Genomic DNA, 14,664 nt, shown 5'->3' on the forward strand with positions numbered 1-14,664 from the left:
TTTTTCAAAAGTTCTATGTATCATTATCATTAGTATAAAAAATACCTGGAAACAGGAATTGATAGTCAAGTTGAGCAGATAGGGTTTTATGTGTAGATTTGGCAAGGTGTATAATGCATGCTTAGAAAGCGTGATATAATAGACTAGTGTCTTCTAGCTTGACAGGATCATTTTACAGGTTGGATTATGCTCTGTGTTGTAAAGCCAGTAAAATGTCATTAAGCAAAACCAGACAAACTGTGAATGAAAAAGACCAGTGTACACTTGGAGGCCCAACAAAATATTCTTGCTGTTTAAGTTGAATAAGATGCTAGGTGCCTGCCTTGAAACAGGGTAGCCAAAGTTCAATTTCAATGCAGTTTTGAATTGAGGTCCTCGGTCAGACTTAGCTTTTAAAATTTTATGTAACAGATTTTTTTCTTAGGTAAAATCTTGAATCTTTGCATACCCAAACAAATTCTACAATCTCAATGTCCGAGTCATGTGGAGTCTAATGTAATTTTAAGGCAATTCTCGTTCACCTGTTGCTGGATAGGGCCTGGGGTTACACAGTGCAAACTTTGTGGTTGTTATCTAATACCAGGATTATTTGTGATAATTGGTGGGTTTTGGTTACATTGGATTAAAACATTGGGCTCAGATTACCTGTATTATTTGAGCAGTGGGTGAGTGGTAGTTGGCAGCAGGAGGGTACCCAGTTGGTCCAGCTTTATTAGTAGAGATGATACTGTATTTGGAAATTTAGTAATCATAAAACACATTTCCATTTTGTAAATATAATTTTTTAAATGGAGAAAACATTCATCTTGTGCAGTGAATGGCTCTTATTAAGTATATTATATGAATGTTTTTTTTTATAAAAGCCCCAAATTACAATATAGAATTAGCCATTCTCCTTTGAAAGATTACTGCAAAAGTAACATCATGATAATAAAAAGTAAATGTCATTAATGCAGTCTTTCCTAGTAATGTCATTTAACAACGTCGACTGGTAATTTTGTTAGTAGGATTCTCTTTTATTTGAATTTCACCATTAGGGCACACTGATACAAGTGATGAAACTTCCTGTAGAGTATTGAATAAAGATCTCCTTTCAAAGCTGCGGTCTTCATATAGAGCTTTTTTTTCTGTAAGCAGACTCTGATCTTGGGCACAATGAGCTGTAACATACTTGAGCGAGCTTAAGGATTGGCAGTTTGGTTGCAATATTATTCACTTTCAGGAATCCAGAGAACACAATAGGAGAGACACAAAATATGTTGATTTATATTCCATTCAAAATGTTTATGGTCACACTGGAGAGTTTTGGGTAAAGGGTTACTTTTAAAGGTAGGCGTGTTGGCAATATGGTGGAGAAGTTTGTAAAATCAAACAATCTGCTTCCCATGGGGTGAATTGGTAGAAGATGACGTTGAAATGGATTCCTTATGTTCTTGTTGTGTAAAGAAGTTTTTATTTTCTCCTTGCAGACCCAGATCTGACAGGCATTCAAGATGCATTTGTTATGGCATTTTCGGAAGAACAGCGGCAGCGAATAGAGAAATATGGTGGATTTGCTAGAGTGAAGGATGAGGATATGAAAAAGGAGAAGTATGATGGTCAGCGTTATCAGATATCTGCACCAGAAGAAGTAGACATAGAAACAGAACCTAGTCCCGTGACAAGTAAAGGAGGGCAAAGCAATTCAGCATTTTTGAATAGTGAAGATATTATGGAAGGGAGTGCAATAAATGGACACCACATTATGAATGGACACATAGGCCCTGATGTACAAGTAAAAGTGAAACACAAAGGAATGGAAAATCCAGATATTGATATGATTGAGGGAAGAATGACCCCTACCAAAGTGGCTCGCCGTGATTCGCCACAGGATTATGCAAAATATGGACACCAGCAAAATGGCAGTGCAAACAATCTCCATCAAGAAAATGGAGAGGAGAATGGGATAGATGGTCCCCATCGGGAAATGGCCATTGACTGCCCACCTAGTTTTGTTGCTGAGAGCAAAGAGCCCCCCAGGTACCCCCCAGTCAATGGAGGTACAAGGCAGCTGGGGTCAGGACGAGGGAGGAATGAACACAAACCAAAATCATGGATACCTATGCATCAACAGCAGCAATATCAAATGACTAAGGAAGAGGAGCTAGAAAGACTCCGTTATCATCAGGAAGAATTGAGGAAACGTCGCGAAGAAGAAAACAGAATTCAGAGAGAACAGGAATTTTTGCGTACTTCACTTCGAGGCTCTAAAAAACTCCAGGCATTGGAGGATAAAAGGCCTGCATCCCCTCCAACAGGGTTTGTGAACACAGCCTTCGAGGAAGATGATGAGGAAGAAGCCACTGGAGCTGTGGCTGCTGGTGGAGAAGCAATACCTATGAAACCAGTCAAACCACCCAGACATTTTGACCAAGTGGACCAGAAGCCTCCACCAGCAGCAAAACCACTTGGTAAGTTTTAATTAAATTATTAAGTTTTAAAGAAATATATTTATTTATTTATTTTATTTATTTATTTAGTTAGTTAGTTAGTTAGTTAGTTAGTTAGTTATCGATGTACAGTATTGTGAGACATGTATCTTCAATATTGTTTTATTACATAAAATGTGTATTATTTGAGACAATGTAAAAGATACAGAAAAAAAGATTGCCTTTTTTTCTGACGATGAAAGGTCATTAGAATTGTTGATACCGTTCAGTCCCAATCACTGAGAGATATTTCTGCTTGGGCTTCTCTATGTGGATTCTGAACAAAACTCTTTCTGACTAAAAGAAGTCTGCAATATATTGACTTTGAATGTACACCCAGTTCCAAGGGTCATAAGATAAAAAAAAAAGAATTCAGCTTTGAAACAAAACAGTTCAGTGTGCTGCTCTTAGAAAACATTACAAAGAGCAGGGGGTTGTGATTGGATGTTTGATGCCTGACAAATGGCTCCATCTGGACCAGATTGTGTTCCCCCATGTGGGTGTGTAAGGTGATCTTCTTGCCCTCTTCCAATATTTGCCAATCTAGAGCTTGGGAAGAATCATGGCCGCCAGCTGCCCAACTTGTTCTTGCTGAATTCACAGTAGGTTTTTACTTGGTTTTTCTTAAGATTAATCAACTAAAAGAGGGTGATTTGTTGGAACCAAAATGTTGATATTAGTCACCATGTTTTACTTATCAGGGTGCATTGCTTTAAAATGGCTATTCTTTACCTCATGCAATTTCATGCCATTGGTATTCCTGTGGATAGTAGCAATTGGATAGTAAAAACTGGAATAGTTTTCTGCATGAGAAAGATATGAAAATCAAACCCATTGGTTGAGATAACTTGTTAGTCTACTTCCCATATGTACCCTGGTTTGCCCTTAGACAGAGATTTAAGAGATGTTTTGAGAAGCGGATATATTTCATAAATCTTGGGCTCTCATCAGGATGTCTCCTGCCAGGTTCAAAGAACACCATGCTATGTATAGAGCTCACCCAGTGATGTATGTTAGTTGGATAACAACATTTGTACAGGGACATGGTACTTGAGAAATTGGCCATAGGAAGGAAATTGTGGCACTTATTTCACTGTTAAAATCTTTGTCCCTGTGAGGACTGGTGTTCTCTCCGAAAAACAAATGCTTGTTATTCAAGTGTTATTCAGAGATGGTCGTCATACAACTCGAGCAAAATTTGGTCCATACAGGGTATTTAGATTCTAAACCTTAGATTTCTGTCTACAAGTAGCTGATGTCATCTCTCCCCCCCCCCCCCCCACAACCACCACTACACACAGCATATGTGTTTATTTAGCAATCAAAATGAATCGATATCAGCTACAATTAGAACAATGTTTACAGGCATTGTACTTTTGTATATTATTTCTACAGATGTTCTTTATGTTTCAGCTTTTCTTAGCAGTTACCCAATATTAAATTTGCATTAAACTGATATATATTACCAAAAATACCACTTGTTTACATATCTTGAAAGAAAAACTCCCTTAGTAACAGTGGTTCATAAAACCATTAAAAGCCATGACTCTTTGGGTCTAATATGAAAACCAGATGTTATATTTTACCTCTTGAGACATTTGTTAGTTTCAAGGGCTGGAGGTTTTAGATTACAAGTAAGTTCAGTATGAGTGATCCCTTGGTTATCACTCATTCTCTCAATTAAAGAAAACTAAACACAGCCATGGTTTACCTTTCACCTTGACTTATTTCAGGTGTAGAGGAACTTTTCCAGTCCTTGAACCACATACAGAGTAAGCTACAGGCGGCAGAGAACCAGACCGACATCACATTTTTGCGCAGTCTTTTTCTCAACAGCCAGTTTCAAGAGGCCGTCAGAGTGCATCAGAAAGTTGTCGAGGTGGCGTCCTCTCCACGCGCCCCCCTCACCCCTGCCTGTAAAAATGCTCACGAAATATCGCACGACGTGGCGGATTCACTACAAGGTGTGCAGCACCCAGAGGCCTTAGAATTGCTACAAATTCTGAGCAGATATGAAGTTCAGGTAAGCAGAATGTGGTGGGATTCTCACTGAGTATTTTACTTGGAATTACTTTTCTGCCACAGAGATCCTTCTTGTCTATATTTTATATCAGATTAGCAGGTGCCCTGTACTATTGCAGTTTTGATGGCCCAAGGGGTAAAAAGGAGCAGGGATCTTACAAAAGTCCATTAAAGTGTTCTCATAATTTTTGGAGTTTGCACCATGCCTAAAATGTTTTAAGTATCGGGTACCTACTCAGGGAGGGAATTATTACAGGTCACCGATATAACTGACTCAACCCATGCAGACAGATGAGTTTCAGCTGCTTTATGACTGTAGGGCACTGTGAAGGCCTGCTCACATCAGGTTCAGCTTGGGCACAAAAATATTTCAAGTTCAATGGTTTTCAAATCAAAGTTACACCTGATGTTAACAGGCCCTTGTATTTAGCCCTTGTTTCTTTTAGACCTGTTCTGTACAATACAGTACTTAATATTTCAAGCTACTTGTGTTCAAATTCATTTTACATGTAAGTAGTCTAAAGGAAATCTTTGGAAGGTTTAATGAATTATTTCAAATATGAAGAGGGAGTGTGCACTTGGGCCTGCTGCTAGGCTGATTACTGCAGTGATAAGAAGAGAATATTTCAGAGTTACAGTATAGTCTATATCAGCCTATGTATATTCAACTTAATGTAAAGTAATGGAATTAACAGAAATATGCACCAATCTGTCAGGATTTCATTGAAGGAAATTGTAGATTTGTGGGATTAGTTTGCTGCAATGTGTATTAGGCTGGATTCTGGCTCCTGAATAATGGGCAATTTAGCACTTACATTGAAGCAAGAGGGTGGTTTTTCATAATTTGATAAGTACTTCATCATATATCAAATATCACATATCAAAATCTTAGAAACAATTTTTTTTTTCAATACGATGTTATCTGAGATTCACTTGGAAGCACTAGGCAACAGAATTGACATGTATTGTACAAAATTTGGGTCAAATTTCAGTATAATTTAATCAACAGAATAAAAGGAAAATGTTCCCATCACTTTCTTTCCAGGGTCTTCTGACAGCCCATGACGGAATTGCTCAAAGTGAGGTGTCCCCAGCAGAGCCTGTGCCAGAAGAAGAGATGTCCTACTGGGACCAGATATCCCCCCAGCCTGAGGAAGGCGAAGAAACATTAAGGGTTGTCAGACTCATTAAAAATGCAGATCCTATTGTAAGTACATAAAATGAAAGTACAGTCTTTCAGTAGTACGATCTGACAGCACACCACAAATGGCACTGTTAATTTATTTTTTATGATGTCAAGAATCTATAAGTATGCGATGAATCCTTGTTCAAATGAATTTCAGGGCTTTTGACAGAATTTTAGATTCCTTGATGCTTTGTTTATTTTAAGACAATTAGCAGTGGGAAAAACTTAACAAAGAAGGAGAGTTGGAAGTCATAACCAATTAAGTTAATTTACACAAACTATCTATTGGTTGGTTAGTAGCAGGAAAATTTTTTACCCTACAAGCACTTCAGTGTTGGATTCCTAGAAGAATACCAGTCATACTTCTTAGTATAGATTGTTGCCCTACTGTAATATAAAGCAGGAGATCTGATGCAAACTAAACACAGATGCTGCAGCTGCCATATGTTAAAAATGTTAAAAGATTGATGTGTCTTACTATGACGTCACTGCTTTTGTTCCTTGTGATAATAATGAGTTCAAATTTGAACTCTTTATTTATTTTTATACAGGGAAGTCGGGTCTACTTTAGTTTATACTGTTTATCTGCTCTCCTGCAGGGGCCTGCTCTTGTATTGGCTCTGAATGAAACCTGCCGAAGTACAATTCAGGACTCTGTAAATACCACATACAAATATGAGCATTACTGCACAAAATTTTTACAGATAACCCCCCCCCCCCCCTTTATCATTTCTTACCATTTGCCCTACAACACTACAGACATATTTTGTTTCCCTACATTTGTACAGTTTCACCCCATTTTACTTATAATCAACATTTATCTTTTATCGTTAGGTTGTGTGGAAAATAGACCAGGGGAAAGGGATGTAAATCTGTTCAAACCTCGAGGGAAAAGCAGTAATAATAGTTATTGTCACATGTTAGTTGAGAAGCCCTGCAGTACCCCCCCCCCCCCCAAAAAAAAAAAAAAAAAAAAAAAAAAAAAGTAGTGAGAGAAACTGGATAGCATAACAATACAGGCCATTATTCTGTCCATGAGTGATGAGTTAAAAAAAAGATCTTAGTTGAATTCACACTAGGAAAAAAAAACAATGTTGACACTGTAATCTAGAGAAACAATTCATCCAGGGGGAAAGGTCTGGAAGTCTCTTCTCACAGAAGGCTGGGTCAGTGAGCTGGATGCATTCATTCAAGTAGCAGCCTACATAAAGAGAGGTGTGTGTGTGTGTTTGTATGGAATCAGTATACATGGTACTGACAAGTGTGTGAAAGTGCCACATTGTACACACTACTCACGCTCTATGTGACTGCCTGTGCAGACCAACAGTATGGGCCACTTAAAGTGGACTTCAGATTTCTTTTCTGCTTATTCAATGTGACAGTGATGTTTCCTGGGTTAGAAGTTATTCATTAAAAGAAACTGTATAGTTTGAACAGGTGCTTGACTCCTGGCAGCTTTGCCATTTTGAAGTAGAGGGTAAATGCTAAAAGTCTTGTAGAATTATGTCCCCTGTTACTTCCACTTTTCAAACAACAACCAGAAGTATTAACTAAGCTCATCAAAGTAAAAAAAAAAAAATTAATATTGGAAAATAGTTCAGTTGCTAAATGTATTATTCAGCTCAAGTTGTGCCCTGAAGATGGGTATAATTTAATCATGCTTGCATTTTGACACACCTGAGGCAAGCTGCCAATGTAAACATGGTTCAAGTGCTTCTCTGCCAGTCCATCAGCAGATAAGTAGAATTCCTCAGAGGTTGCTCTGTAACATTATAGCCATCATAGATCACTGTAACAAATAGATCTTCTCAACCCCAGGGCCACATACTTGTTCATGATAGAGTGAAAATGCCAAAGGAAGTGTTTTTTTAAGTAGATAACTCTGATATGTGTAATTTACTGAAGTAAGACATTTGGTATGAATCCTGGGATTGGTGTAGAATTTTAGCAGGTTAAAAATTGATTGTAGAGGCAGGGTTGCACACTCCATTTGCTTAAATTGCAGCCTTGTAGTGAAACGAGTCAATTAACTTGGTAGTTTATAACAGGTAGCAAGAGATTAAGCTGTGCCAATCAAGAAGGAAAAGGCTATTTATCTTGTTAAAGAGATACCATTAATATTAATTAAACCAGGCATTGGTTTTCTCTATATATTTACGTTTTTGTGTGCAGAACCTGTTACATCTTATTTCTTGTACTGAGTTCATTAAAGAGTTGTGGTATGATATGTAGCAGTGAATGAGGAGTCTGAGCTGCTTGCTGATAGGCATGGATTGATGTGGGTGGGTGTGTGTGTGTGTTATGGTACAGCCTACAGCAGTTGGAAGGACCTCATTAGCGGGCTTCCTTGATAGGAGCAGAGGGAATAAGGCCGTGTTCACATTGTGACCAACTTAGATTTGAAGTCGACTAATTGAAATCACCATAGCCCGCGTTTACACAAGGACTCTCATCACCCTTCAGATTTTGTATAAACTTCCTTGTTAATTCATGCACTTTTGATCCCTTTTTGTGATGTCAGTAAGTCTGATGTAGCTTAGTAGTCATTATATAAATGCAGCCTGGAGGCAGCAGAGATATGACACACAGCATTGCATGACTGACCAATGTTTATTGGTATGCAGCATGCTAAAGTTAATACAGTTGTATGAATGTGGATAGTGTGTTCCAGTTATATATACATGTCAGACTATACATCTTTTTAAGAGCCATAGACTTCTGTATGGAGATGAATAATGTCTAAACCCCACCTGAAGATGTCATATGTTCAAGTTCTTGAGATTAGATTGTGGGAGAAAGTAAATGGGTTTTGGAGGTCTATCAGAAAAGACAGCAAGTCACTCTGAGTTTGTGTTTAATGGAATAAATTACCTTCATAGTCTGACACACATGCAGAGTGATGATGGTATTTTACTGAATGGATTAGTTGCATTTAATCAGATATTAGCTTCAACAGGTGCAGCACATTTGTGCCTTGAAGAAGTATGAAATGTCAGTGTAAGTCGGTGTTAGAGATTTTCATATTCGACCATAGCAGATAAGAAGAGCCTTCGTATTTTGTTCCTTTCCTGGTCAAATGGTGTTACCTTGAGTTAATAATTCATTAACTCTGGAACCATGGAGTTCATATTTTGATAGCCTTGTTTACAGTGCCATAGATACTGGTAAACCTGCCAGCATTAGGAGAGCTTATTGGGTAATTAGACCAGCTTATCATTCTATTTATTTGGCCTTTGTCCAGTACACATGAAGACAATGACAGAAATAAACATATCTAGTAAACATGAAGACAATGACAGAAACAAACACATCCAATAGACATGGAAGTGATAGCAGAAATAAACATGACCAATAGAGTCTGACATGAAAATACTAGTTGAAATATATTCATGTTGAAATTTTGCTCAGTGGTGCACATCACCACACAGCTTAAAATTGACAAATGTTTTTTTAATTTGTGGGAGTCAACAGTATATCTTATCAAAAAGGTAATGTCTGTGAAAAATCTGTTAATGTCACTGTTGTGGTTGTTTTTTCTTTTTACAATGTGACTTAAATCTGTGTGAGTCAACAGTTCATCTTATCAAACAAGTAATGCTTGGGAAAATTTTTTACATGTTTTTAATTGCCTTTTTTAGGGTGCTACTATTCGCAATGAGGATGAGTCTATTGTCATTGGGCGGATTGTCAAAGGCGGTGCTGCTGAAAAGAGTGGTAAGCATTATTATATGTACCCTCTAAGATTTTCAAGGGGTTAAAATTTGAAGTATTCAGACTGCTTGTTAAGTAAAGAACTTTAAAGTGGAAGACCATTACAATTATATGAGTTATTAAATCTTGATGAAGATTGAATTTACGTGACTGAGGTATGCGATTAGCTTCAGGAGTGTTTCCTAATTGAGCAGTTAGCACACATTTTAATCCATTTAAGCAGTTGTGGTTGTTTTTAACACTTTTAAGTGGAATACTAGCCACACCAATTTGATTGATTGAAACACATAATTACTCCAATTGGTATTTTGTGGGCAACAAATCAGATGTGACTTAAATCTGTCCTGCAAAATACAAATTTCCCATTGTGGAAATGAGGTGACTGATAGTTGTTCATGATATCTTGAACTGTTCTGTGTGGTTTTCATTGCGTGATCCTTGTGTTCAGCTAATATTGCAATTCACATTAAGAGTCATGATGATCCTGTTCTTTGAAAGCACAGTCAGAATTATACTTGGGTAGACCGGAAATTGTTGAACTGGGCCCAGTTTCACAAAAACATGAGACAAAAATTGTGCTCAGCTTCAGTTAAAAATAAATCTGCAATAGCCGATGGAATAGTTAAATAACTTTTGCTGTAAAAGAGAAGCAATTTATTTCTTATATATGTTCATATATGTGGACTATTGCTGCTTTTTCTTGGGTCAAATAGTCTGAAACTTAGCTCTAATAGTTTTAAACTAATTTTTGTGACACGGGCCTTAATTGTCTCTAGATAACCATCCAGGCCAGATCAGGCAGTGTTATAGTCATGTTTCCAGTCAACTTGTGTCCTCCTAATCTAGTTTACCCCATCTCAACAGGTTATCTGATAATGATAAGCTCACCAGAAGAAATTTCCATCAAATGAAAAGTGAAATTACAACATTTACAATGACAGTGGGTGGGACACATTGGGGATGGGATCAGATCCTAATGGCGATCTCTTCATAAGCAAAGTGCTTTCAGAGATGGGTCATGCCGAGTTAGGTCAAACCCAACTGGAAATGGGACTACAAACTTTTGCTCAATGCCATGTGAGGCAGTTAGGTTTTCTGGTAACCTCAGAATGTTGTCTGTATGAGTTATAACAGTTCTCACTGTGTCTTCACATGAGGAAACAACTGGAAGTGATGTTTTAATGAGGTTTATGGATAAGACTTTCTTTCCATGGAGACTATTGAATTAAATGTGAAAAAGAAAGTGTTCCTTTGTTTACTGTGATTGTCTGAACTAAATGGATGATGTTATCATGCTTTTGCAGGCTGTTACTGGAGAAAGAGATATATTTTGAGGAGATAACAGTCAGCATGCAATGTCATTTGATATTCACTTGAGTTTTTTTTTTTTTAGAATTGCAGACAAATATATGGTTTACTTAGGCAGTGGTATATACTTATAAAATAGAGGGTAATTTGTGCAAACAAATTAGCAGCTATGTTTTGATCCCTTATTTGTAGGATTACTCCACGAAGGAGATGAGATCTTGGAGGTGAACCATATAAACATGAGAGGGAAGAATGTCAATGATGTGAGTGACATGCTGGCTAATATGACAGGCACTCTCACTTTTCTCATCTACCCCAAACTGCAGTTCCAGTTACCTCCCAAGGAACATCACATGGTGAGACATGAGTATTGTTTACTGTTAGAAATTTTCAAATCTTCTCAGTTTAAGATAGGGGTACATATTTTTTGCTGTCAGCTGGAAGGGGTAATATATGAAATAAAGAATAAATTTAAAAAATGGAATGAAAATAAAGAATGTAGAAATGAAGATTCAAGCATAAGATTAAGAATACAGAAATGAAAAAAAATAAATAAATAAAATACAGTAATTAAAGCAAGTACCCAGCTAATCAGAAGGTTAAACCTTCTCTTTCCAGGTGCATGTCAAAGCCCACTTTGATTATGACCCTGAAGAGGACCTGTACATTCCATGTCGCGAGCTCGGGATTTCCTTCGTAAAGGGGGACATCTTGCATGTGATCAACCAAGAGGACCCCAACTGGTGGCAGGCATACCGAGATGAGGAAGAAGATCAAACACTGGCTGGGTTAATTCCCAGTAAATCTTTCCAAGAACAGTAAGTGTTTGCATTCATATTTTTATTTTTTAATTTTATTTTTCAATTTAACTATAGTTCTGAAATGGTCTTGTTCTTACAGGATCGTGTTTGAACCCATACTGCTATGCTGAAATGCTCTTGAATAGATGTAATTGTGAACCTCATTTAAATTCTTAAATAAATTGGTTATGTTCTGATAAGATTTAAAAATGGTACAATATTGTTTCATCCCTGAATAGCTGTTTTCACTTCATAGCAGCAATAACAGATGTATTGTATTTATAGATATAATACAATTGCAGACTGGCTGAGGACTGCAAAACAACATATTAATTGAAAACAAAAGTCTATAATCATTTAATTATATTACTTTTAAATACCTAAATGCCTTCCAAGATAAAGAAAGTTGCAGTCATCCAAAGCTCTCGTCTGAGATCAAATGTTTCTTTTTCTTTGTTTTTTAAGAAATCTTCAATGATGCCATTGATCAATATTATGTTTGGTTATGACATTATCTGTCAATATGTTTTAGCAGACCTCAGTTTTGGAGATGAGATCATGATAATCTATGCTTATTGTATAATGATAATAATAAACTGCACTCTTTATGTTCTTCTGTAGAAGAGAAGTATTAAAGCAAACAATAGTTGGAGACAAAAATGAAGACAAAAAGAAAAGCAGTAATTGTTCCTGTGTGAAAAAGAAGAAAAGCAAGAAAACACTATTTAACCCAAGCAATATAGGTGATTTTTAGTTGTTTTACTGATGCTATTTACATTAATTGAATGTCCTCAATTTACTTTGAATGGTATACATGTGTTACAAATTTGATATCTTGCATACATCATAACTTGCTTTATATATATATATCCTAAGGATCATTAAAAATCCACATGCTAGAAAATGTTAATAAGCTTGAAGTGGTTTTCACATTTATATTAATTTCACGTTTGATTGATATACCTGAATTAGAATTAGAATTATTCACATTGATAATTCATAGAACATTATGATTTGTACAGAAAAAATATAAGAAACATAATATTCAACAAAACAGATACAGGTGTATGCATATTTGATCAATCTTAACCGGAACCTGAAAAGTCATTTTCACTGTTAGAGGTGCAAGTCATCTGGAATTCAGATTGGTATCTGTGTTTTTTAATCCAGATTCTGAGGAAATTCCTACTTATGAAGAAGTGGCATTGTACTACCCACAGCCTAACAGGAAGAGGCCAGTCGTGTTGATAGGACCACCCAACACAGGACGCCATGAACTCAGACGGAGACTTATGGAGAGTGACGTAGATCGATTTGCTGCTGCAGTACCTCGTGAGTGCTACATTTCTCAACTTTTTGTGTGTAGATTTTATGACAGAATGACATTTTATTTATTTATTTATTTATTTATTTCACTTTAAAAAGTTTCTAGACATGCCAGTAGTTAAATGAGTCTGATGCACAGGGTTTTGGAATTAAAGTTGAAATAGACTTTTTACTTAAATGTTTGAGTTAATGCTCAGAAATAGCTAATTCTATCAATTTCAATCAAGAAAATATATAAGAAAGCTATTGTAATATTGAGGATTGTTGAATGTGTAAAGCTGGTTTCTTGAAGTTAATTAGATGTGACTGTGCTTAGCAGGTGATCTGTGGTCTAAAAAACATTGTTCTCTTTATAATAGGGAGAGTTGTATTGCTTTATGGTAGTGCCACTAACAATCAAGAATAACAAGAAATTGACTTGAAATATGGTTGTTTTTGTATTTAAGATTTGAGGCCATGGACTGAGTTGACTTAACTGTACATGCTGTAAATCTGATAGACTAGCAAATAAGAAATTGGTGTCAATTGATAATTTTAGCTTTGTGGTATAGAATTTCCAATTTTGTCCTGAAATTTATACAATTGAAATTTTTAAACATACAGAATTTTATTGGAATAAAAATATTGTTAAGACTAGTAAAATAAACTTTGCCTGAATGTTACAATTCTTTCTGGTCAGGGAACATTTCTGATTATAAGGCCACTGAACAATTAGACAGATAGTTTTAAAAATTACATTTTAGTTGTAATATAAGTTCTGCATTTTGTTCTCATGGTAAAAGTCACACATTTTGCTTGATCATGGAAGGTGCCTTTTTGCTGTTTAATAATAATAATAATAATAATTTGACTATTTCATTTAAACACATATAATTTTTATGTACAGACACAGATGTGTCTGTACATATAGCCGTCATCTGCGTCTGTCGTCGCCGTCGTCGCCGTGCACTTTTACCGATAACACGATAAGTGAAAAACTGTTTTTTCTTTTTGTTTGAAACTTACAGAACTGATGAATATTCATAATACGCAGGTCGAGTTCGAAAATCAGCATGATCGGGTCACTTATATGGAATTTATGCTGTTTTTTCACTTTTTTCAGCATATATGCAGCACCGATAACACGATAAGTGGAAAACCATTTTACCTTTTGGCTTGAAACTTACAGAACTGATGAATATACATAATACGGAGGTTAAGTTCGAAAATCAGCATGATTGGGTCATTTTTAGTGAATTTAGGCTATTTTTTCTCTTTTTTCAGCATATGTGCAGCACCGATAACACATAGGGGGAAAACCATTTTACCTTTTGGCTTGAAACTTACAGAACTGATAAATATTCATAAGAAGCCGGTCAAGTTTGAAAATCAGCACGATCGGGTCACTTATAGGGAATTTATGCTGTTTTTTCACTTTTTTCAGTATATATGCAACACTGATAACACAATATAAGAAAAACAGATTGGCCAATTGTCATTATACTCACAGGAGGGGCCAATCTTACTAAAACGCAGGTTGAGTTTGAAAATCAGCATAATCAGTCCATTATTTTAGAAGTTATGCTGTTTTTTCACATTTCCTCACATTCAATTCTTAGGCATGTTAACAGTCTCATTATTGAACTAATAAGATACGTAAAAGTGTTTGTTTGACATTTCCTGCATCTTAAAAACATTGTTAGTTGATTTTTTAAAAATGGTGGTAAACTTGTTATCATGTATTGTGTAATAAAGTGTCAAAAATGGAAATAAACTCATATCATTGCAGTTTGTCAGATGCATTCATCCACTATGTTCAGAATCTCAGAATGGAGGAAGTTGGACATTTAACACTGTTCTATTG

At 36.1% G+C, this 14,664-nt stretch overlaps 1 protein-coding gene across 4 annotated transcripts in view; it reads left to right on the forward strand.

The window, feature by feature from the left end:
• Positions 1–14,664, forward strand: part of LOC106160327 (protein PALS1) — a 35,323-nt gene that overhangs the window by 15,669 nt on the left and 4,990 nt on the right. For all 4 annotated transcript variants that reach the window (XM_013536878.3, XM_013536880.3, XM_013536883.3 and 1 more), the window contains 8 exons: positions 1,470–2,450; positions 4,202–4,491; positions 5,536–5,697; positions 9,315–9,390; positions 10,888–11,051; positions 11,314–11,513; positions 12,117–12,238; positions 12,666–12,827. In XM_013536878.3, the coding sequence (XP_013392332.2) occupies positions 1,470–2,450; positions 4,202–4,491; positions 5,536–5,697; positions 9,315–9,390; positions 10,888–11,051; positions 11,314–11,513; positions 12,117–12,238; positions 12,666–12,827 (2,157 nt within the window). The remainder of the gene's footprint in view (positions 1–1,469; positions 2,451–4,201; positions 4,492–5,535; positions 5,698–9,314; positions 9,391–10,887; positions 11,052–11,313; positions 11,514–12,116; positions 12,239–12,665; positions 12,828–14,664) is intronic.

Source organism: Lingula anatina, chromosome 2 (genome assembly GCF_051362555.1).
Source record: "Lingula anatina isolate TDL-2025a chromosome 2, LinAna3.0, whole genome shotgun sequence".
Lineage (NCBI taxonomy): Eukaryota > Metazoa > Brachiopoda > Lingulata > Lingulida > Lingulidae > Lingula > Lingula anatina.